Source organism: Pristiophorus japonicus, chromosome 3 (assembly GCF_044704955.1).
Source record: "Pristiophorus japonicus isolate sPriJap1 chromosome 3, sPriJap1.hap1, whole genome shotgun sequence".
In the NCBI taxonomy this organism is placed as follows: domain Eukaryota; kingdom Metazoa; phylum Chordata; class Chondrichthyes; family Pristiophoridae; genus Pristiophorus; species Pristiophorus japonicus.
In genome coordinates, this window is record NC_091979.1 from 111,906,897 (window position 1) to 111,933,096 (window position 26,200).

The 26,200-nt window shown below is 47.2% G+C and overlaps 1 protein-coding gene across 1 annotated transcript in view; it reads right to left on the reverse strand.

The window, feature by feature from the left end:
* col28a2a (collagen, type XXVIII, alpha 2a) overlaps window positions 1–26,200 on the reverse strand; it is a 205,003-nt gene that overhangs the window by 130,099 nt on the left and 48,704 nt on the right. The window contains exon 11 of the mRNA XM_070875706.1: window positions 7,657–7,725. Within this exon, the coding sequence (XP_070731807.1) occupies window positions 7,657–7,725 (69 nt within the window). The remainder of the gene's footprint in view (window positions 1–7,656; window positions 7,726–26,200) is intronic.

A 26,200-nucleotide genomic window follows, 5' to 3' on the forward strand; every position in this document is an offset into this window, starting at 1 on the left:
TGATAAGATCTCAGAGCGGGGGGGGGGGGGGGGGTATTGTCATGTATGTACATTCTGTTTGTAGACACCAGATGGTGTCATTGGCGGTATAAAAGGCCAGACATTTTGAGAGTCAGGCACTTTAGGCCTAAATAAAGCAGAGCAAAGGTTGCATCTTGCTTCGTTAAACAGTACTCAGTTTGAACCTTTATTGCATACATAACAAGATGTCTGCTGTTGCAGCTTGGAAGGATCCAGTGGCATTAAATTTGAGGGTGATAGTCACCTTGGATGCCACGCTCAGGGCTGTCCACACCCGTGTTTGTGGATGCAAGTCTGGCTGCAGGAGATTGCAGAGCTCTGTGACAATGTCCTTGCGGAATCGCAGTCTATGGAGACACTGGTCATCAGTTAGGTCCCTGTATGAGAACTGCTGCCTGCCGGTAGGCCTGTCGTGTATGTATGCTTGGGTTTACTTGCCACCAGGTGACGCCACTGTTGGAGGTCATTGGGCTGTACGCACGTGTGTGCGGCCCAGATATAAAAGGCGAGCCATCTTGTAATGTACTCACTTTGGGCCCTAATAAAGTAGTGCCAGGTTTGTACCTGTTTGGAGTTTACAGAGTTCAGTCTATTGAGTTATTGCATACACAACATTTGGCGATGAGGTAACAAGAACCTTTGCATGCAAAAATGAGCACATTTGGAATTCTGGAGCGATTCGTGGAGGGAGAGGATTGGGCAGACTTTGTAGCCCGCTTGAACCAGTACTTCGTGGCCAACAAAATGGAGAAAGAGGCAGACGCAGTTCGACGCCGGGCTGTCCGCTTCACGGTTTGCGGTCCGGAAGTCTATGGATTCAAAGAATCTCCTCTCGCCCTTAAGTCCAACGGACAAGGAATAGGAAACATTGTGTGCTCTGGTACGTGACCATCTCAAACCAGATGAAGGCATCATCATCTCAAGATATCAATTCTATACGCACGTTCATATCTGGTGCAATGAGCCTGCGTACCTCACCCTCCTCCTGACGGCACTTTCTTGCTGAGGCCCTTCCTGTCATGTATGTAACAACACTGCAGTACTGTATATACGTAAGAAATGCACACCTTGACCACAGAGGGTGAACTTGTGGGAGACACTCCTCAACTGGTCATCCAAGTATATAAAGGGAGGTCCCATGCAGGGTCATCACTTCTTGGTCCTGTGAATAAAGGTTCAGGACATGGAGTGACCTTGTCCATAGAATGTGCCTCGTGTGGCTTTGTGGTATTGTGTAAGGACTTTACATTGGCGACGAGAAATGGGAATCAACGACCCACGAGAATGGCCACGGGCAGCACAGATGAACGGTACTGTGTTGGCGAGGACTGGGACGATTTCATTGAGAGGCTCCAGCAGAGCTTTGTCACAAAGGACTGGCTGGGAGATGCAGCGGCCGACAAGCGAAGGGTCTATCTGCTGACCAGCTGTGGACCTAAGACTTAGGCGCTCATGAAAGACCTGCTCGCACCCAAGAAGCCGGCGGACAAAACTTTTGAAGAGCTCAGCAAACTAATCGGTGAGCAACTCAAACCGACGAGCAACGTACACATGGCTCGACACAGATTCTATACCCACCGACGTCGGGAAGGACAGAGCATACCGGATTTCGTTGTGGACCTCCGGCGCTTGGCCGGCCTCTAAGTTCACAGACACCTGCAGGGAGGAGATGCTCAGGGATTTCTTTATTGAGGGCATCGATCATGCTGGGATTTTCAGAAAGCTAATTGAGACCAAGGACTTGACCTTGGAAGTGGCGGCGTTGATGGCTCAGACTTTTATGGCGGGGGAGGAGGAAACCAAGATAATATACGCGCGCAATTCTGCCTTCAACGTGGCGATGGATCAGGGAGTCAATATCATAAATGCGACTCAGAGCCCCGCAGGCAGGCAAGGGCAGTTCGACACACCCCAGGCAGCAATAGGCCCAAGAGTAAGTCTCCAACAGAGACAATGGCAGGCTGAACGGACATTTACGCCACCCCAGCGGACAATGCAGTCCAGGATGGGGCCATTGACACCCACTAACAGGGTGCTCAAGAACAGTCAAAGGGACAATCAGCGAGGAATGCCTTGTAACAGCTCTTTTGTTCACAACAGTGGGAATCTCAGTTCATGCTGGAGGTGTGGGGGCAGACAAGTTGCCAGGACTTGCAGGTTTCAACAGTTCGTCTGCAGAAATTGTAACCTCAGTGGCCATTTAGCCAGAATGTGCAGAAAGCCTGTAATCAGGCTAATATACGAGATGGATGAACCAGGTGAGGGGTCTGCGAGGCAGGATGACGCGTGGGGCAAATCAATGGACGCTGAAGTTCAGCGGGTTCATGTGGCAAACATTCACTGCTCATATACCAAAACGCCACCTATGAAGATGAAAGTCCTATTAAACGGCATCCCTGTACGCATGGAGCTGGACACGGGAGCCAGCCAGTCACTCATGAGTGTTGAACAATTCGAAAAGCTGTCGCCACTCAAAGCCAGCAGACCCAAACTAAAACGCATTGAGACACAATTACGGACGTACACCAAAGAAATTATTTGAGTGCTAGGCAGTGCAATGTTGGTGGTCACACACAATGGATCGGTGAACCGGGTGCCGCTCTGGATTGTCCTGGGCAATAGTCCCGCACTATTGGGGAGGAGCTGGTTAGCTGAGGTGAACTGGAAATGGGGGGATGTGCACACCATGTCATTTGTGGAGTGAAGTTCATGCTCACAGGTTCTACAGCAATTTGAGTCACTATTTCAACCTGGCATTGGGATGTTCAAAGGTACCAAAGTAGGAATATGCATCACCCCGGACGCCAGACCAGTGCACCACAAAGCCAGAGCTGTGCCATATGTGATGCGGGAGAAAATTGAGAGCGAGTTGGACCGGTTGCTGAGAGAGGGCATCATCTCACCCGTTGAATTCAGCGACTGGGCGAGCCGCATCGTTCCCGTCCTAAAAGCGGATGGCTCGGTCAGGATCTGTGGCGACTACAAGGCCACTATCAACCGGGTGTCCCTACAAGACCAATACCCACTCCCGAGAGCGGAGGACCTTTTTGCCACGCTGGCAGGCGGCAAGCTGTTCACCAAGTTGGACCTCACTTCAGCCTACATGAACCAAGAACTGGCCAACGAATCTAAACTACTGACCACTATCACCACGCACAAGGGACTGTTTGTTACAACAGGGGTCCGTTTGGTATTCAATCAGCGGCTGCGATTTTTCAAAGAAGCATGGAACGCCTGCTCAAATCCATTCCTGGAACAATCGTATTTCAGGACGACATCCTCATCACCGGTCGTGACACCGAGGAACACCTCCACAACCTGGAGGAGGTGCTACACCGACTGGACCGGGTAGGCCTGCGCCTCAAGAAGTCGAAGTGTGTGTTTTTCGCTCCCCAGGTCGAGTTTCTGGGCAGGAGGGTTGCTGCAGACGGGATTCGGCCCACCGAATCCAAAATAGAGGCGATTCGACGAGCGCCCAGGCCCTGCAACACATCAGAGCTGCGTTCATTTCTGGGGCTCTTGAACTATTTCAGGAACTTTCTGCCGAACTTAAGCACATTGTTGGAGCCACTACATGTGCTCCTGCATAAGGATTGCGATTGGTTTTGGGGTGACTGTTAGGAACGGGCTTTCAATCGGGTGCAGAACCTGCTTTGTTCAAATAAGTTGTTGACCCTGTACAACCCCTGTAAGAAATTGGTTCTGACATGTGATGCATCGTCCTATGGGGTTGGGTGTGTGTTGCAGCAGTACAATGCTGAGGGGCAACTCCAACCTGTGGCTTATGCCTCCAGGTCGCTCTCTCAAGCTTAACGGGGATATGGGATGGTTGTGAAAGAAGCACTCGCATGTCTATGGGGTGAAAAAGATGCATCAGTACCTTTTTGGCAGGATTTTCAAATTAGAAACGGACCACAAGCCGTTAACATCCCTGCTGTCAGACAGCAAGGCTGTCAATGCCAAAGCGTCAGCTCGCATACAGCAATGGGCTCTCACGTTCGCTGCGTATGACTACACAATCCGGCACTGGCCTGGCACTGAAAATTGTGCTGACGCGCTCAGTAGGCTTCCACTGGCCACCGCTGAGGGGGCAGCGGAGCAAAGCGCTGAGATGGTCATGGTTATCGATGCCTTTGACAGCACAGGCTCCCCCATCACAGCCCGCCAGATCAAAATCTGGACCAATAGAGATCCCCTCCTATCCTTGATTAAGAAATATGTCCTGACTGTGGATTGGGCGCCTGCACACGGAGCATGCCCTGAGGTCAGACCGTTTCACAGACGGATGGATGAGCTCTCCATCCAAGCCGACTGCCTACTATGGGGCAGCTGGGTAGTCATGCCCCAGAGGGGCAGGGAAGCATTCATCAGGGAACTCCACAGCGAGCATCCAGGCATCGTCCTGATGAAGTCCATTGCCCGGTCACGTGTGGTGGCCGGGAATTGATTCAGACCTGGAACACTGTGTTTGCAGGTGCACGATATGTGCCCAGCTAGGTAATGCCCCCTGGGAGGCCCCGCTCAGCCTGTGGCTCTGGCCCACCAGGCCATGGTCACGTATTCACGTAGACTACGTGGGCCCGTTCATGGGAAAAATATATCTCATTGTGGTTGATGCGTACTTGAATTGGATCGAGTGCATCATTTTGAATTCGTGCATGACATCCACCACTGTGGAGAATCTGCGCGCGGTCTTTGCGACCCACGGCTTGCCAGACGTCCTTGTTAGCGATAATGGCCCATATTTCACAAGCTACGAATTCCGGGAGTTCATGTCGGGTACTGGCATTAACCATGTCAGGACAGCACCATTCAAACCGGCCTCCAATGGCCAGGCGGAACGTGTGGTCCAAATAATAAAACAAGGCATGCTCCGGATTCAAGGACCCTCTCTTCAATGCCGCCTATCGCGCCTCCTGTTGGCCTATAGGTCCCGACCGCACTCGCTCACAGGGGTCCAGCCCGCGGAGCTACTCATGAAACGAACACTCAAAACTCGTCTGTCCCTCATTCATCCAGTCCTGTCCGACATTGTTGAGGGCAAGCGCCAGTCCCAAAACGAATACCATGACCGAAATTCAAGGGGGAGATGTATCGAGATTGATGAACCCGTATTTGTTCTCAATCACGCTTTGGGGCCCAAATGGCTTGAGGGTACTGTAATTAACAAAGAGGGGAATATGGTCATAGTGGTTAAACTTAACAATGGGCAGATATGCCGCAAGCATCTGGACCAAGTAAAAAAAAGGTTCAGCATGGACACTGAGGAACCTGAGGAAGATCATGAGATGGTATTCACACCACCGCCAGTGAACGAGCAACAAGAACATTCAGCAGCATGTACAGTCCCTGCGGCCAGATGGGACAGACCGGAATCAACACAGGTGACAGACACGCATACTAAGGCTCAACAACCAGAGCCCCAACTGCGGCGCTCCACGAGAGAGCACAGACCACCCGAGAGACTTAACCTATGATCCCAATAAGATGTTGAGGGGGAGGTGATGTCATGTATGTAACCTTTATGTAACAACAATGCAATACTGTATATACGTAAGAAATGCACACCTTGACCACAGGGGGTGAACTTGTGGGAGACACTCCTCACCTGGTCATCCAGGTATATCAAGGGAGGTCCCACGCAGGGTCATCACTTCTTGGTCCTGTGAATAAAGGTTCAGGTCATGGAGTGACCTTGTCCATAGAATGTGCCTCGTGTGGATTTGTGGTATTGTGTAAGGACTTTACACTTCCTGTTGTAGCTCTCTGGGCCGAACTCTCTCACCATCTCCCTGGCCCTCTGCATGCTGCTCAGCCATGATTACTGCGGCCCGTGCCCACTGCCTCCCCAGCCGTTGGACCCGGCACCGCCTTCTCCTGAGGGCCTCCCTGGCATGCACAATGTGCAGGAAGCGTTGGCCTGCCAGCACTGCCCCCACTTCGATCTCCTCCCCAAGCCCAGCTTCCTCATTCACGGCTCCCTGTTGTGGAGTTGGAAGAGCCTGGAACACTATCAATGAAGCGCACTATCAGCAAGGCTACTCGCAATGCTTTAAAAAGTCTGAGAAAAAGTCGCCGACAAAAATGCTGCTAAACCCAACACACCTTTAAACACCACTGGCGGCCTTCAGCAAGCACTGTGTGCCGACACAAAAACCTAGCACAGGCACCGTCAAGTGGTCACAAGACATTTTCAGCTGAATATTGCTTCCGGGGCGGGCCCTTGGCGGTGTGCGATTTGACGATGCACTTAAGGAGGCTTCGGCAACAGCTGGGTGGAAGTGGTGGGGAGCGGGATGGATATGCTCACCGCCAGAAAAACACATCAGGGCAATTGTGCGAAACGGCCATTCCACAGAAACTCGGCAGCTATTCCCCGCCGCTCCATGGCCACCGCTTTCCGACGGCCAGAGGTCTTAACAAAAGGGACAATTTCGGCCCCTAGGAGTATACTTCTGTTCCCTTTAAAGAAGCTGATACCAAGGAGATTGATTGGCTACAATAAGGCCCTGATATTTACTGGAACTGAAGTCAATGGAAAGGAAAATCAGGCATGGTGTTCAACAGGCAGCCGATCCACAACACCAAGTTTACTGCCCGGTGGTGAAAGTTAGGGGCCAAAATTACCCACTGCCAGGAATGTGGCGCAACTACCCTGTTTCAGCAGTTTTTACCGGCACGGTTGACGCTGAGGCCTCTTGTGCGAAATTCCGCTCTTTGGCTTTTTTCCCCAGAGGCTCAGAATTCGGTCATAATGGGGGCGGAAGTAGGGCAGTGAGTGGAGGTTCACACACTAGAGGGGTGGAAGTTGGGGGCGGGCGGACTGTTCTCCGCTGCCACTCGTCAGTGTGACGCTGATGACGTCATCGCGCTGGCACATCACCACGACTCTCCCCTTCACTTAAAGGGGAGAGCCGTTGCCATTATTTAAGTTCGGTCCACTGGGCCACCAGGGAGGGTTTCGGCTGGGTCAGTGACCTGGCATCCAAGAGGGGGTGCCAAGCTGCCTGTTGGCCCGGCAGAACCCAGGGGTATAATTGTCGGCTCGACATGGCAGTCAGCCGACAAAAGAAAGATGACGACCGCAGCAGTAGGTCCTCCCCTTTAATGGCAGGCGTACCACCATTTTGAGCATACTCCAAGCACAGTGCACCGGCAGAAAAAGCTGTCGGTGGCACCGAACGGCAGGAGTAAGATTTTCTCGGCGGAATTTTGCGATGATGCACTTAGGACGGATCAGCAGCAGTGGTGCGGTAGTGGGGGGAGCGGGTCACCGCTGGGACACCGCAGGAGCAGAATTTTCAAAATGGTGGCCAGTCCATGAAAAATCGGCGATCATTCAACTCCGCAGCGTGGCCGCTGATTTCCAGCGGTAACAGGTCTTAAGGGAAGGGGCAATTTCAGCACCTTAAAATCTACACCAATGTGTAAAACTTAGGGAAATTTTTAAAAGTCTGGTTGCCTTGTAACATCTAAAGTGTGGTTCATAAACATATCTCCAGACTTCCAAAACCAAGTAAGAGTAATAATATTGATTTTTCTCTCTTCTTGGTAAATCTTAATTCCATTGTATGAATAACTCATATTTTCATTTTAGGGACCGGTAATTGTGTCATTAAAAACATATTTCTTTACCTTTGGACCTGGAAAGCCGATTCCAGATTCACCAGTTAGTCCAGGTGGTCCAGAAAGTCCACGTTCACCCTAATAAAGCAGAATACTTTGATTATTTTCTTAAGTAAAGAAGTCTTGATTAGAACAGATGAATTCTAAAAAGAGAAAGAAAAGCTGATGTTAAATTGTGAGTTGAACACCAAATTGTCTAATACGGACTTATGATTAACATTTGTTTGCTTTGCACAATCTTTCTAGTGTGTCAGAAAATGTGGAAAGACAATTTACAATTATGATTGTTTTGACCTGGAGTAAAATACAAAAAAAAATAGTCTGAATTATACCCAGACATCTTTAGAAGGAAAATCTATGGGTTATATGTCCTAACTCTACCAGCGAGGACCAGAACTCTGCAAGGGTAGCTCACAATGACAGCACAGGGAATGGACTTCCTGTAATATTCCAAGGTATGATCATTTACTTCATTATTCATGATTCCCAGGCAGATTGGGACCCGTGCAGGGAGCAGGTGGACAACAGAAGCACACTAGGGGGTAGATTAACTGACGGGCAGCCAAGCAGTGGACCTCCATTGAGAGAACTGAACCATTTCCACGTACAGGCCATAATAATGCGCCACCAGTGGGCTGCACTCTCCGATTCGGTATCCCACTCCAGCTCGCAATATCATGCAGCTCGAACACTGTACTTGCCAGCTGAAATATAAGTCTGAGGGAAGGTGATCACGGTGGCGGCAGGGGGGGGTTGGGGGCTGGGGGGAAGTGAGAGGAGGGGGTGGGAGCCCAGGGCAGCAGTATTCTTGTGGACTCCAGAGAAACACTCCTGCTCCTCCTGGTCCCACAAAAATGATTTTACACTTAAGAACATAAGAAATAGGAGCAGGAGTAGGCCATACAGCCCCTCGAGCCTGCTCCGCCATTCAATACGATCATGGCTGATCCGATCATGGTCTCAAGTCCACTTCCCTGCCCGCTCCCCATAACTCCTTATCGGTTAAGAAGCTGTCTATCTCTGTCTTAAATTTATTCAATGTCTCAACTTCCACAGCTCTCTGAGGCAGCGAATTCCACAGATTTACAACCCTCTGAGAGAAGAAATTTCTCCTCATCTCGGTTTTAAATGGGCGGCCCCTTATTCTAAGATTATGCCCCCTAGTTCTAGTCTCCCCTATCAGTGGAAACATCCTCTCTGCATCCACCTTGTCAAGCCCTTTCATAATCTTATACGTTTCAATAGATCACCTCTCATTCTTCTGAATTCCAATGAGTAGAGGCCCAACCTCCTCAACCTTTCCTCATAAGTCAACCCCCTCATCTCCAGAATCAACCTAGTGAACCTTCTCTGAACTGCCTTCAAAGCAAGTATATCCTTTCTTAAATACGGCAACCAAAACTGCAAGCAGTATTCCAGGTGTGGCCTCACCAATACCCTGTATAACTGTAGCAAGACTTCCTTGCTTTTATATTCCATCCCCTTTGCAATAAAGGCCAAGATTCCATTGGCCTTCCCTGATCACTTGCTGTACCTGCATACTATCCTTTTGTGTTTCGTGCACAAGTACCCCCAGGTCCCGTTGTACAGCAGCACTTTGCAATTTTTCTCCATTTAAATAATAGCTTGCTCTTTGATTTTTTTTCTGCCAATGTGCATGACCTCACACTTTCCGACATTATACTCCATCTGCCAAATTTTTGCCCACTCATTTAGCCTGTCTATGTCCTTTTAAAGATTTTTTGTGTTCTCACACAATGCTTTTCCTCTCATCTTTGTATCGTCAGCAAACTTGGCTACGTTACACTCGGTCCCTTCTTCCAAGTCGTTAATATAGATTGTAAATAGTTGGGGTCCCAGCACTGATCCCTGCGGCACCCCACTAGTTACTGATTGCCAACCCGAGATTGAACCATTTATCCCAACTCTCTGTTTTCTGTTAGTTAGCCAATCCTCTATCCATGATAATATATTACCCCCAACCCCGTGAACTTTTATCTTGTGCAGTAACCTTTTATGTGGCACCTTGTTAAATGCCTTCTGGAAGTCCAAATATATCACATCCACTGGTTTCCCTTTATCCACCCTGTTCGTTACAAAGAATTCCAGCAAACATGACTTCCCCTTCATAAATCCTTGCTGACAGTGCCTGACCAAATTATGCTTTTCCAAATGTCCTGCTACTGCTTCTTTGATAATGGACTCCAACATTTTCCCAACCACAGATGTTAGGAAATATCTCCTTAAATGCATGCCACTGTTCATCAACCATCCTACACTTTAATCTATTTTCCCAGTCCACTTTAGCCAACTCAACCCTCATACCTTCATAGTCTCCTTTATTTAAGATTAGTACGCTGGTTTGAGATCCAACTTTCTCACCCTCCATCGGACTTTGAAATTCAACCATGCTATGATCACTCATTCCAAGGTGATTCCATCCTTTATCAATAGAGCTACCCCACCTCCTTTTCCTTTCTGTCTGTCCTTCCGAATTGTCAAATACCCCTGAATATTTACTTCTCAGTCCTGGTCACCTTGCAACCACATTTCTGTAATGGCTATCAGATCATACCCATTTGTATCTATTTGTGCCGTCAACTCATCTATTTTGTTACGAATGCTACATGCATTTAGACAAAGTGCCTTCAAATTTGTTTTTTTTACCCTTTTTTCCTGCTTGTTTCCCCTCTCCTTCAAACTCACTTTCTTTATTTTTGCTTTCTAATTCCAGCTTTACTCGCCTCCCTACTGAATCTATGTTCAGCTTCCCATCCCCCTGCCATGCTAGTTTAAACTCTCCCCAATAACACTAGCAACTCCCCCCGCGAGGATATTGGTCCCGGCTCTGTTGAGGTGCAATCCGTCCGCCTTGTATAAGTCCCATCTCCCCCAGAAGCAGTCCCAATGCCTCAGGAAACTAAAGCCTTCCCACCTGCACCATCTCTCCAGCCACATATTCATCTGCTTTATCCTCCTATTTCTGTACTCACTAGCTCGTGGCACTGGGAGTAATCCAGAGTTTACTATCTTTGAGGTTCTGCTTTTTAATCTCTCTCCTAGCTCCCTAAATTCTGCCTGCATACCTCATCCCTCTTTTTACCTATGTCATTGGTCCCGATATGGACCACCACCTCTGGCTGTTCACCCTCTCCCCCCATAATGCCCTTTTGGGTCCTTTTCTTTACCACCAAGTTTTACTGAGCGTTACATGTAAGGCGCATGCAGCGTCCAGTCAGCCCTCTAAATTGCATTGGGATCCTATAAACATCTTAGGACCGCAATTTTCATTAATGAGGCCCCGTTTGAGTCAGCCAGGCACCTGGGCCAGCCCAGACCAAGGAGTTAAAATTGGTTCTCTAGTGTAGGATATCCAGTGCAACAGCAATTTATAAAGAACTGCTGCTGTCACTAAAATGTGTACTGCAGTATTAGGAGGCTGAAATTTGTTCAAAGTAATTCATGGATGGCTTAAGATGGAAGCAGGTCTAGGCCAAGAGGTAGGACAAGTCCCCGTTTTGGATTCATCCTGGCAGGATCTTCTGGAAGAGGTGCAGTCTTGGAAAGGGGATTTATTTGGGGCAGAGCAATACTTTCCTTAAAGCTGTCCATCTGCCTTGCAGGAGCTCACAGAATGAGCTATTCTCATCTTCTATTATGAGCCTAATGCGCTGTCATTGCATGAGGAAGAGAGAGCACTATCAAGGGTTTAAAATGTCTTAAAATCATGTGGGGTAGGAGATGGTGCGGGGGGGCGGGAGATGAGATGGCGCCGGGGGATGGGGAGATGCCACGGGGGAGGGGGCAGAGGAGATGGCGTGGGGGGGGGGGGGGGGTGGGGAGAAGAGATGGTGCCGGCGGGGGGGGGGGGGGGGCGCGGAGGACATGGCCCCAAGGGGTATGGGTGGGGGGGGGAGGGGGCGAGGAGAGGAGATGGCGCCCGGGGGGGGGAGGAAAGAGAGGAGATGGCGCCGGGGGCGGGAGGAGGAGGAGATCGCTGCGGGGGGGGGCGGGGAGTGTTAGTTTTGTGGAGAAACGTGAACACGCCCGTAGAATGCCTGACTGCACAGGGATGAAGTTCCTGGTTTTCTGTTCCCACTTTGCTGTGCTTGGTAGCTGCGCCGCGGAAGACCTTACTTCCAAAAGTGAGAGCGAGGAGTGTGAGGGAAATGGACTGCGACACGTATCTGAGTTGGATTCAATTCCACCATGCTGCCAAGTCCACAAATTTTCCTAACATTTAAACAAAGTTCATCAGTCTCACTTGTGGCAGGAACTGTAATAATTCAGTTCACAAAGTTTTGCCCTAAGATGTTTTATTGAAGTGCAAATACTTCACTGATTGTATTTGGCCATCCTTAAAAATGTCTGGTAAAATTGTTAGTTAGTAACATTGATTTATGAATTCCACGCCTGAAGCCAAATGCTAATCCTGAACTTACCACTGAATTCCAAATCCATTATGAGAATGTTATTGTCACTTATATAGTAGCTATTTCAGCATTCATTTGAAATGAAGACATTACTTAAGATGTTCTACATGTAGGAGATCAAAGAAATGATACTGCATAAAAAGAGCCAGGAACCTCTCTCATTGCCAATAAAAATAAATATAAATCATCGCAATTTCTTAAGGAAAAAGGCGGAAAATACATTTCTGCACTTGTAGTGAAGTGACACCATGATTGATATCCAAGGGATTAAAACAGTTTTAATGGTGTTTACCATTTGAATCCTTTCGACAAAGAACCCCAAATATTTAGTTATTGCTTTAAAAAAGGTGCTGAGATACTGGGTTATACATTATTCATAGTGTAAATAACTGAGAAAGTGTTACTGCATTTATACACCAGTGCTAGGAAATTGGTCTTCCGACGGAGACCAGGTATCCCACTGCAGCTCGCATTGGCGATTTCTCAAAATTGAACGCCAAGCCGGCCTACAGGTAGATCCGGTGGGGGTGGGGGGTGTCGGGGGTGTCGGGGGCGGGGGAGATGGACAGTCGGGCCGCGAGCGTGGCCCAGCAACGGCCCATAGTGTTGCTGTGGTGGTTCCATGTTAAAGTAAGTCCACCTTCCTGCAGGCCAATTAGGTCTCCGGGCCACATGTTTTGATAAGAACATAAGAAATAGGAGCAGCAGTAGGCCATTTGGCCCCTCGAGCCTGCTCCGCCATTCAATAAGATCATGGTTGATCTGATCTTGGCATCAACACTTCCCTGCCCGCTCCCCACAACCCTTCAATCCTTTATCGTTCAAATATTTGTCTATCTCCACCTTAATATATTCAATGACCCAGCCGCCACAGCTCTCTGGAGTAGAGAATTCCAAAGATTCACAACCCCCGAGAGAAGAAATTCCTCCTCATCTTAGTTTTAAATGGGCGACCTCTTATTCTGAAACTATGCCCCCTAGTTCTACATTCGCCCATGAGGGGCAACATCCTCTCTGCATCTACCCTGTCAAGCTCCCTTAGAATCTTATACGTTTCAATAAGGTCACCTCTCATTCTTCTAAACGTCAATGAGTATGGGCCCAATCTACTCAATCTTTCTTCAGAAGACAACCCCTTCATCTCAGGAATCAACCTAGTGAACCTTCTCCAATGCAAGTATATCCCTCCTTAAATAAGGAGACCAAAACTGTACGCAGTACTCCAGGTGTGGTCTCACCAACTTCCTGTACAGTTGTAGCAGGACTTCCCTACTTTTATACTCATCCCCCTTGCATCCATTTGCCTTCCTAATTACTTGCTGTACCTGCATGATAACTTTTTGTGTTTCATGTACAAGCGGGAAATTGTGTTAGGGAAATTGATGGGATTGAAGGCCGATAAATCCCCGGGGCCTGAGAGTCTGCATCCCAGAGTACTTAAGGAAGTGGCTATAGAAATAGTGGATGCATTGGTGATCATTTTCCAACAGTCTGTCGACTCTGGATCAGTTCCTATGGACTGGAGGGTAGCTAATGTAACACCACTTTTTAAAAAAGGAGGGAGAGAGAAAACGGGTAATTATAGAGCGGTTAGCCTGACATCAGTCGTGGGGAAAATGTTGGAATCAATTATTAAAGATGAAATAGCAGCGCATTTGGAAAGCAGTGACAGGATCGGTCCAAGTCAGCATGAATTTATGAAAGGGAAATTATGCTTGACAAATCTTCTGGAATTTTTGAGGATGTAACTAGTAGAGTGGACAAGGGAGAACCAGTGGATGTGGTGTATTTGGACTTTCAAAAGGCTTTTGACAAGGTTCCACACAAGAGATTGATGTGCAAAATCAAAGCACATGGTATTGGGGGTAATGTACTGACGTGGATAGAGAACTGGTTGGCAGACAAGAAGCAGAGAATCGGGATAAATGGGTCCTTTTCAGAATGGCAGGCAGTGACTAGTGGAGTGCCGCAGGGCTCAGTGCTGGGACCCCAGCTCTTTACAATATACATTAATGATTTAGATGAAGGAATTGAGTGTAATATCTCCAAGTTTGCAGATGACACAAAACTGGGTGGCGGTGTGAGCTGCGAGGAGGGCGCTAAAAGGCTGCAGGGTGACTTGGACAGGTTATGTGAGTGGGCAAATGCATGGTAGATGCAGTATAATATGGATAAATGTGAGGTTATCCACTTTGGGGGCAAAAACACGAAGGCAGAATATTATCTGAATGGCGGCAGATTAGGAAAAGGGGAGGTTCAACGAGACCTGGGTGTCATGGTTCATCAGTCATTGAAAGTTGGCATGCAGGTACAGCAGGCGGTGAAGAAGGCAAATGGTATGTTGGCTTTCATAGCAAGGGGATTTGAGTATAGGAGCAGGGAGCTCTTACTCCAGTTGTACAGGGCCTTGGTGAGGCCTCACCTGGAATATTGTGTTCAGTTTTGGTCTCCTAATCTGAGGAAGGATGTTCTTGCTATTGAGGGAGTGCAGCGAAGGTTCACCAGACTGATTCCCGGGATGGCGGGACTGATCATATGAGGAGCGACTGGATCAACTGGGCCTTTATACACTGGAGTTTAGAAGGATGAGAGGGGATCTCATAGAAACTTACAAGATTCTGACGGGACTGGACAGGTTAGATGCAGGAAGAATGTACCCGATGATAGGGAAGGCGAAACCAGGGGACACAGTCTTAGGATAAGGGGTAGGCCATTTAGGACTGAGATGAGGAGAAAATTCTTCACTCAGAGAGTTGTTAACCTGTGGAATTCCCTACCGCAGAGTGTTGTTGATGCCAGTTCATTGGATATATTCAAGAGGGAGTTAGATATGGCCCTTATGGCTAAAGGGATCAAGGGGTATGGAGAGAAAGCAGGAAAGCAGGAATGATCAGCCTTGGTCTTATCGAATGGTGGTGCAGGCTCGAAGGGCTGAATGGCTTACTCCTGCACCTATTTTCTATGTCTATGTTTTCTATGTTTAAGAACCTCCAGACCCCTCTGTACTGCAGCAATTTGTAATCTCTCCCCATTTAAATAATACTTTGCTTTTTTATTTTACCTCCCAAAGTGGATAACCTCACATTTTCCCACATTACACTACATCTGCCAAATCTTTGTCCACTCACTGTCTATATCCCTTTGCAGATTCTTTGCATCCTCCTCACAATTTGCTTTCCCACCTATCTTTGTATCATCAGCAAATTTGGCTACATTACACTTGATCCCTTCATCCAAGTCATTAATATAGATTGTAAATAGTTGAGGCCCCAGCATGGATCACTGTTACTGTTTGCCAACCGGAAAATTACCCATTTATCTCGACTCTCTGTTCTCGGTTAGTTAGCCAATTCTCTATCCATGATAATATATTATCTCCAACCTCGTGAGCTTTTATCTGGTGCATTAACCTTTTATGTGACACCTTATCGAATGCCTTCTGAAAATCCAAATACACGATAGGGCCGAAATTCAGGGTCTGTATAAGGCCTGCTTTCGCCGTTTTGCGGCGGCATCGAGTGACTGCCGCATTGCCGTCCAATGACCGCCCCGACCCAAATTCAAGTCAAGGATTTTTTAGCCTGTCCCCAATTCCGCCCCGGTGCTGATGACCGGCGCAACTGTGTCATCAAAACACGCACCGCGGCTCTCCCGCGCCTCCAGAAGACTCTGACCCACATTTAGGGAAAAAAATCGTTGCTCAGTCGCGTGGTGCCCCCAACAGCTTTCCCTGTCGGTGCACCTTGTCCTGTGTGTGCGCGGCCTGGCAGCGTGCGGCCCTTCAAAGGAAGGGCCCACTGCAGCGGCCGCCATATTATTATTCTTGCCGGCTGACTTCCCGATCGGCCGGCAAAATATTGCCCCCGGGTTCAGCCGGGCCCCAACAGGCAGCCTGGCACCCCTCTTGGACGCCAGGCCGCTGTCCCGGCTGAAACCTTCCCTGATGGCCCAGTGGCCGAACCAAAAAAATGCCCGATTCTCTCCCCTTTAACAGCATGGTGACGCACACGCGCTGTGACATCGCCACCGCTCCGTCTCTGAGTGACTGCGGTGGAGACTCGATCCCGCCCCACAGCCTGACCTACCGCCACACTTCCGCCCCACTATGACCGACTTCCAGTTTGACGGTAAATAAACTGCAAAATCCCAAAAATCGATGGAAAGGCTGCCTCAACGCACCTGGCGGAAAAATTTGGAAAAAAAAAAGTAGGCGCGCCAGCTTTCTAGCTGCCCTGAATTTCGGCCCCAACATCTACTGGTTCCCCTTTATCCACCCTGCTCATTACATCCTCAAAGAACTCCAGCAAATTTGTCAAATATGATTTCCCATTCATAAAACCATGCTGACTCTGCTTGACTGTAATATGATTTTCTAAATGTCCTGCTACTACTTCCTTAATAATGGACTCCAGCATTTTCCCAATGACAGATGTTAGGCTAACTGGTCTATAGTTTCCTGCTTTCTGTCTCCCTCCTTTCTTAAATAAGGGTGTTACATTTGTGGTTTCTCAAACTGCTAGGACCTCTGCAGAATCCAGGGAATTTTGGTAGATTACAACCAATGCATCCACTATCTCCACTGCCTCTTCTTTTAAGACCCTAGGATGCAGGGCGTCAGGTCCAGGGGACTTGTCCACCTTTAATCCCATCAGTTTGCCTAGTACTTTTTCTCTAGTGATAGTGATTGTTTTAAGTTCATCCCTCTCAACAGCCCCTTGATTATCAATTATTGGGATGCTTTTAGTGCCTTTTATCGTGAAGACTGATACAAAATATTTGTTCAAGGTCTCTGCCAGTTCCCTGTTTCCCATTATTAATTCCCCAGTCTCATCCTCTAAGGGATCAATGTTTCCTTTAGCTACTCTTTTCCTTTTTATATACCTGCAGAAGCTCTTACTGTCGATTTTTATATTTCATGCTAGATTACTCTCAATCTATCTTCTCTCTCTGTTATTTTTTTTAGTCGTCATTTGCTGGTTTCGAAACGGCTGGTTTTCCACTGGCCCAGAGCCGGCAAGCTACAGCGAGAAGCCTGCAGCTCACCCGTGCCATGGTAAAGAGGCCTGAACCTGAATTGGTTTGGGCCTCGTGCTGGCACCAACATGTTGACTTTGTGCCCATTTTGAATGAAGTCAAATCTCCCTCCCCTCAGTCTCTTCATGTCACACCCTAGTCTAACCAACAACTGCCACTGCTTCATTTTGATGAATCCACACTTAGTCCTTCTTCATCTATTGAAAGTCTAGGCTTTACAATGTCCCCTGACATCAAATGGAACACCAACATCTTGTCTTACCATGCAATGCTCTAAACTCAGTTTGCACTTTTTGTGCCAAGCACATCTTTCCCTGCAACTGCTCTCAGCTCTCTTTACCTCAAGTTATGGACTACTAGAGGTATTGTCCTAGAAGCTGTCTTGGTAGCTCTCTTGCAATTCTGACATGGCAATGATAGGCAATTCTTTTCTCAGTATTACTCTCCAACCTCTCTCTCATTGTCTCTTTATTTTCTTAATACTGTTGTGATTACGGTCCCTCTGAACTCTTCTTGCCTGCTCCTTCTAAATTTCAAATATGTACAGTAATGAGATAAGTACATTTAAAATAAAAAAGGGGATATATTAAATAAACTCATCAAACTCAGAAGTTAAAACCTCTGGTCCGGATGGATTGCATCCATGCACTTTAAGAGAATCTAGGGAAGAGATAGCAGAGGCATTACTACACATAAAAGGTGTAATGCCAGAGGGCTGGCGGATAGCTAATGTAATACCTATACAGGTTGAACCTCACTTATCCAGCACCCTCAGGATCTGGCCTGTCCCAAATGAGGGATTTTGCCGGATGAGGAGTGGTCACATGTTTGGGTGGACTGTGTCTTTAAGTGCTGTTGCTGGGGTAAGTATGTGTGTGCGCTGATTGGCTGGAACGACTGTCAGTCAGTCAGCCAATCAGTGTGCAGGAGGCCTCAAAGAGTCGGCGGGCCCTGAAGAGTCGGTGGGAGCGCTGTAGGGAGGAGCGGCCGGCCCGGGACTATGGCTGCAAGAGTTCCAGCAGCGTGATGAGGAGGAAGCAGCCGATTGAGGAGAAAGATTATATTGGTGAGTAGAATTTTGACGGTCACATTCTGCGCATGCGCCACCTAGTGGCTGGGAATGGTCCTGGACTAGGGGTGTCCTGGATAAGAGAGGTTTAACCTGTATTGAAGAAGGGGGATAGAACATGTCCAGCAAATTATAGACCAGTCAGCTTAACATCAGTGGGAGGAAAAATAATGGAATCCCTACTAAAGGAGAAAATAGAAGAACACCGAGAAACCAAAAATATAATAATGAATAGTGTGGAAATGTATTTCTATCTAAGCTGATACCACACGGTATTTTTGTGCCCTTTGCAATATATAACAAAATGGAGTCCTGGTCCTTCCAGAAATTTCTGCATAAAGCAGTCGGCTTGCATAAACAGCTAAACCTGGCTTGAAATGGCTGATAGCCACCAAAAGGGACCCCAGCCCATTTCATGCTCCAGAATTGTGGTCAGTCTTCAATTGACCACCTAAGAGAATGGGTAAAGTGGACTAAGGGTGAAAACAGGCCATTTCCACCCGATGGTTCATTTAATTTAGAGAGAATAACATGTCGAGAAGAATGCCTTATAGACAGAGACCCAGGTAGAAGAGGTAAAAAGAAAGTGAATTGGTCGGCGTTTGGAGATTGGAAAAGTGAAGCTGAGGAACGACACGAGAAGATCCTAAGGGTTTGCAAGCAGTGTACTAGAGGGAGAAAGCAGGTGGATGAACGAATAGAACAGGTAAATCGCTCTCGACATAGCAAGCATCCATCTGTTATGGTTGCTAAAGAGACAAAGGCACACTCACCAAGTGCCCCTAAGGGTTGGGAAAAAGATGAGGATGAGGACTGGGACTAGGATTGGACTCCCTACAGCCATCGACCACCGCCGTATGTTCCACCCCCGGCGGGTGCTCCAGGCCAACAAGGAGGAGACGATCCTCAGGCCGGAGCACAGGGAAACGGGGTAACACCCGCTCCCAATAATGCAGGTGCCGGCTGCAGGAGAAGTAGATCCGTCACAAGGAAATCAATACCATGACGGCCCTGCAGGTGGCACGCGAAGTCTTACCCATGGACAAGGGCCCAGTGCCCTGGAGCCATCATCATCCGCATTCCCAGTAAGACTTTTCCCCAATCCACTCCCTCAGGAGGCTCCGGTCCCTATTTATCGACCATGGTCACCAAGTGAGTTAAGAATAATTGTGGAAGGATTGGCAGACCCTAAAACCAGTATTGAAAAGGCCATAGACCAGTTAAAAGTGATCATCTTGTGCCACGAACCCAGTATATTAAATGGTCAAATCTTACTGAAAGCATGGTTAAAGGACACTAAATTTGCCGAAGTTGAGATAAAATTCACAAATTTTAAAACCCATCGAGAGGCTCCCAATGCAGATCCCAGCACGAAGCCAGGAGAGGGGTTCTGGGAAAGATGTTGGAAAGCCTTACATTTGGTGTTCCCAAGGAAAATGAATTGGTCCAAAATTATGGAAACTACACAAAGAAAGGAGGAGGATGTTGAGGATTATGTAGAAAGAGTGCGAGAGATCATGAACCAATGTTCAGGCATGAAAACAGAGGTAGAATCTCCCATGATCAGCGCCGTGGTAAATGGGCTACGACCCGAACTCAGAGATCCCTTTAAACTAGTTTGTCTCGGATGGCGACAGGAATCGCTATCCAAGGTTGTATCTATGTTAAAGGACATACAAGAGCGAAATAGAGAATCTAAAAGCAAGGTGACCGTGTTTGTGGAACAAGCAGCTCCAACAACAACCACCCCAGTGACACCGTCCTATGGCCCCCCCAGGGTAGAAGAAGAGAGCGAGGCAGAGGAGGAAATTTCAGGGGAAGAGGGAGAGGAGGTGCAGGGCGGGAACAATATGATACCTGTTACAATTGTGGTCAGACTGGACACTGGGCCAAAAATTGCCCGTCAAAACAGCAACAACCAAATTATGATTGGACTCAACAGGCAGGGAATAGACCACCTCCTTCCCCTCCAGGACCTAACCTGTATGCGACCCAGGTCCAGGTACATGCTAGACCTCAGACTAATTTCTCTGTTCAAAATCCATTTGGACCACAGAATCAAGAGCAATTCGGCCAACAACCAAATTGCCCGTATAATGATCAATGATGCCCAATCCCAGACCCAAGTGCCGCGAACAAACAGCTACCCGTCATTTCGTTAAATGCCATAGGAGAACCTGAAGTAAAAATACGAATAGAAGGAAAGGATATGCCATTCCTAGTGGATACTGGTGCCACCTATTCGGTCCTTTCAAGGGAGGATACAAGGTGAATTCCCACTTCCACTAACCAAACCTCAGTGATTGGACTATCTGGACACGCGCAGCAAATGTTTTTCTCCAACCCTATCAATGTACAATTAGAAGATTACGAAGATAGTCATTCATTCCTACTGTCTAATGAGGTTCCAGTGAACCTGTGTGGACGTGACCTGTTATGTAAAATGAGTGCCACGATCCTGTGTTCTCCAACCAGTATGGAGGTTCGAGTCCCCATAGATAAATGTAGCGCATATCCACTACTTCAACCCACAACACCCATATTGTACACCTGGAAAAATTTGGACCCCACACTAAGCAAAACCCTATCCTATTTGGTTGGTTCATATTGGTGTGTGACAAGGTTAATCACAGCCTACCTCAAATCTCAAACCTTGGGAAATTGGCACGAAACATTACACTGCACAGCATATTGTGACAACACGGGATCAGACGCTGCAGCACAAACCTTTTATCAACCATTCCTGCACAGAAACATCAATTGATGATTGAACAAATTTTTATCGGACCTGAAGGGATAGCGGCAGGGGTTGAATTATCCTCCCACAGTCAGAGCTTGTTTAGGGTTAAAGGGAGCGTTCCACACTGCACCCTTGCGGTTGCAGGCACACATAAACCCCAGGATTTAGGACGAATGGTTAAAAGAATGCAAGGATCCCCAGTACAAGAGGAATCGCACACACTTAATGGAACTTTAGGACAACATGAAAGGGTGGGGAGGCCTTCTGTCAAGTTGAATGGGAAAATATATTTCGATGCTGTCTTAGAAGGATGCTTTCAGTCACTAGCTTCCCATTACAACAAAGCACAGCAGAACTTCTTGCTAAGGTTCCAGAGCAACTATGGTCTACACACGCTAATGAAGTAGGAAAGATGCTCACCGCACAACCATATAAGATAACGATCAATTCAACCGCCCCACTCCCCAAGAAGCCCCAATACCCCTTGTCTCCAGCCGCAGAACAAGGTATCGAGCCAGTCATTAAGTCTCTGCTGGCCCAGGGAATAATCGTCCCAACTAGAAGTCCGTGTAACACACCGATCTTTCCGGTGCAGAAGCCCAATAGTGACAAATGGAGATTTGTCCAAGACCTACGAGCTGTGAATCATTCTGTATTCCCAACTTATCCGGTGGTACCCAACCCAGCAATTATACTTGCCAGTATTCTGGCATCCTCAATGTATTACACAGTGATTGATCTGTGTTCAGCATTTTTCTCAATACCCATTCACCCAGAGTCTCAATTCCTGTTTGCCTTCACGTATAAAGGACGCCAATATACGTGAACAAGACTCCCGCAGGGATTTACTGAAAGGCCTACTATATTCTCACAATGCCTAAAGAGGGATCTGGAAGATATAATTTTACCAGCAGGTTCTACACTTGTGCAGTATGTTGATGATTTATTGCTCGCCTCACCCTCCAAATTGGCCTGCGAAACGGACTCCCTTGTGTTGTTAAAGGCGCTGGCCTCGAAAGGACACAAGGTGTCAAAGGCAAAGTTACAATTTGTCTCAGAAAAGGTTCGGTATCTAGGACACGAATTGGTCAGAGATACGAGACAATTGACACAAGACTGAGTAAAAGCAATCTGCTCTGCCCCACTACCAGTAACCAAGAGAGAAATGAAACGCCTCCTCGGCATGATAGGATACTGCCGGCAATGGGTTATGAGTTATTCCGAGATCGTTAGACCACTGTTAGACATGTCCATGCCCGCACTACCAGAAAAGTTGATTTGGAATGAGGTTCCCGGAATGCTTTCCAGAATCTTAAACAGTCCCTCACTTCAGCACCAGCCTTGGGATTACCAGATTACACTAAGCCATTCAACTTATTTGTTCATCACAAGTCGGGTTTTGCACAATCTGTTTTGACTCAGTTACATGGGGACAGGCAGCGACCGATAGCATATTTCAGTACCCAACTAGACCCAGTGGCACGTGGACTATCAGGATGTCTTCCTTCGTTGGCAGCAGCTTATTATGCTATGCAACAGGCTCAGACAATAACTCTAAATCATCAGACCATTCTATACATCCCACACTCTGTCGAGATTTTACTTACTAAATGTGCCACCCAACACCTAACCTCCGCAAGAACCACTAAATATGAAGTTGAACTGTTATCAAATCCGAACCTTATCATCAAAAGATGCACTACCTTAAATCCAGCCACTCTACTCCCCACGGAAGAAGACGGCGAACCCCATTCATGTGAAATGGTAACCGAATTAGTGACTAAACCACGTATCAATCTAACAGATGTACCAATGTGTAACCCTGATCTAGTGTACTATGTTGACGGATCAGCCCTACGAAATGATAGGGGCCAACCTAGAGCGGCTTATGCAATTGTAACCCAGTTTAATGTTGTCGAAACAGCCTCCCTTCCAGACTCCTTTTCAGCCCAACAAGCCGAATTGTTTGCGTTAACTCGAGCCTGTATTCTGGCTGAAGGACAAACAGTTAATATCTACACTGACTCCTGGTATGCTTTTGGGGTATCACATGACTATGGACAAATTTGGAAGGTTCGCGGGTACCTGACTTCTTCAGGAACCACTATCAAAAATGCAGAACAAGTGGAAAATCTCCTGCGAGCCATTCAATGCCCTTTGAAACTTGCCATTATCAAATGCCAAGCACATACAGGCCAGTCGAATGAGGTGGCACTTGGGAACGCCAGAGTCGATAATGCAGCTAAGTCAGCAGCTCTGTCAAAAGGGGGGATGCAGGTGTCATTGTTCCCACTAAGGAAAAATAATTGCTCAGACCTGCCACCTACTATTAATGACGTGCTGACCTTTCAGACACAGGCCAGTACGGAGGAGGTGGTGACCTGGACGAAGGATCAATGTTATAAAAATCCAGAGGGAATATGAGTTCACCATGACGGCCGCGTGGTAGCGCCCAGATCTTTACTCCCATGGATTGCCCGATGTGTTCATACATTCACACATGCAGGCAAAGGGGGGATGGCAGATTATATTTTGGCAACTTGGTACGCACCAGGTATTTCGGCAATTGCAAAACAAATCTGTGAAAATTGTGTTACCTGTCAGACAATGAATCCGGGTAAGACGGAAAAAGTAGAATCTGCCTCCCACCCAAATCCAATGGGGCCTTTTGTACATTTACAAATGGATTTTATTGAATTATCTATGTGTATAGGATTCAAGTATGTATTATTGTAGATGTGTTCTCTAGATGGATTGAAGTCTTTCCATGTAAAAAGGCCGATGCCACTACTGTTGCTAAATGTTTGTTAAAGGAAATCGTACCGCGCTTCGGAATCCCTGCTAAACTTTCTAGTGATAACGGGTCACATTTCACGGGAACTGTTATAAGAGAAATGTGTAAAGCTTTACAGATTAATCAACGTTTTCATTGCAGTTATCATCCACAATCAGCTGGACTTGTTGAAAGAGATAATGGAATGCTTAAAAATAAGCTGGCAAAATTATGTAATGACACTGGACTGAAATGGACAGAACTGCTGCCCTTAGCCTTGATGGTAATGCGATCTGCAACCAACAGAACAACAGGCCTGTCACCGCATGAGATAGTTATGGGACGTCCCCAACGACTACCTTTTACAGCACCATTTACTGCAAAACAAATGGACATCCACAAAATGGAGGAAAATATGTTGAATTATTGTATTGCACTAACCAAATGTATTTCCAGCTTTCATTCACAGGTAAAGGAAGCTCAAGTCAAGCCAGCGGAAGGGAAGTGTCATAACCTGGAGCCCGGGGAAGTCGTTTACATCAAAATCTTTAAAAGAAAAAGCAGTCGACAGCCAAGATTTGAAGGACCATACCAGGTCTTGCTGGCGACGAATACTGCAATCAAGGTAAAGGAAAGACCAACATGGATCCATGCGTCCCATTACAAAAGAACACCCGACCAGGAGGAAGGGAAGAAGGAACCAGAGGAACAGAAAAAGGAAGACGGAATAAGGAACTGTATGGACTATGGGGACTGATGGTGCTGGGCTTGACAGGGTTTTACTTTGCATTATTGATTATACCAGGGGTACAGACATGCCACCGAAGGGAACTGCAAGTAAACGTATTTATGGCACTGAGTCATAAGTATGCTCAAGAAAGAAACTTGTCGAGTTGTTGGATATGTTCCCATGTACCTGTCCACTCTGAAGGGGGTATTCCCCTGAGATCTGTCCCCTTTAACGAATCAGAAATGGTAGAATGGTTGATAGTGCAAAATAGGACAAACCTAACCAAGGTGTCAGAAGCGAAGGAGCAAACAGAATGGAGGTCAGCAGGGTATAAACTTACAGCCTTCCAGGGATGGTACCAGCCTAATTATAATAATAACCATCAGCCTCCCTTCCTAAGCATTACTCCCAGAATAGGAAATCCTGAAGGTATAATATGCCTAGTGAGTAATGAGACTAAAGGACCAGAAATGGGACGCAGCAAGTGTTCCCAAATGACTAAATGGCAAGCCACAACTAATCCCACTGATGGGAGAAAGATAGCAACCGTTGGCTGGACAATGGTCCATAACAAAGCCCCAGGTGAAGGGTGGGAAGGTGAGACCACTCGAGTAGGGATGGCACGAAAGGACCAGGAGCTGACGTCCTATAATTGCACCTACTTTATTTGTGGCCATAAAGCCTACCCATGGTTACCAGCCAACTGGACAGGGTCCTGTTACTTAGGATATATGGTACCCTTTATCAGATCAATAAAGACTCTAAGGGATGCCTATGGAAGTCATAGATTTAAACGGGATTTGACATGGCTAAATGGAATATTCAAGGTAATAGTGCCACCCTATGGAATAGCATCAACCGAATGGCAGTTATGGGAACTGGCTAACTTAGTCAAATCAGTAGCAATGCAACTTCCCAAGCCTTTGAAGGGGTGAATGATGAAATGGTAGCTATTCGAACAGTAGCTCTCCAAAATCGTATGGCCTTAGATTATCTCCTAGCCAAGGAAGGAGGGACATGCGCATTACTAGGTGGAGAATGCTGTACGTATATCCCGGATAAATCAGAAGATATCGGCAGACTAGCTGAAAACATCAGGAAAAAGGTAATAGAGTATAAACAGACAGTTGGCCAGGACGGTATCACCTTGTGGGGTTGGGCATCGGGATGGTTGGGATCCCTGGGGAAATCTGTGGTACAGGGTTTGATCATATTCCTGCTGATAGTCTTCGCCCTATATCTTTTATTTGTCTTGGTTAAGTGTTGCTGTGCCAGGGTGGGAAAAACCATGTTACCTACCGAGACCACGACTAGAGTTATGGTAGCAACAACTACTGAAGGCTCTTGTGTGGAAATGGAAATGGAGAGACTGTACAAGATCAGAATGGATTAAGTTGTCCTTGTGAAGGATAAAATGGGGGGATGTGGAAATGTATTTCTATCTAAGCTGATACCACACGTTATTTTTGTGCCCTTTGCAATATATAACAAAATGGAGTCCTGGTTCTTCCAGAAATTTCTGCATAAAGCAGTCGGCTTGCATAAACAGCTAAACCTGGCTTGAAATGGCTGATAGCCACCAGACAGCTAGGAGACAAGTGCTGTTGAAGACAAGTACCACCCATGGTGCTCTCCTGTTGTCTATACGACACCAGTTCCACTCCACCCCACCCTTTTCAAAGTACTCAAACCACCAGCCATTATCTCTTGTGGAGACCTCATCCATTTGATGCAAAAAGATAACTGACCAGGAAACTGGACCATCCTGACACAA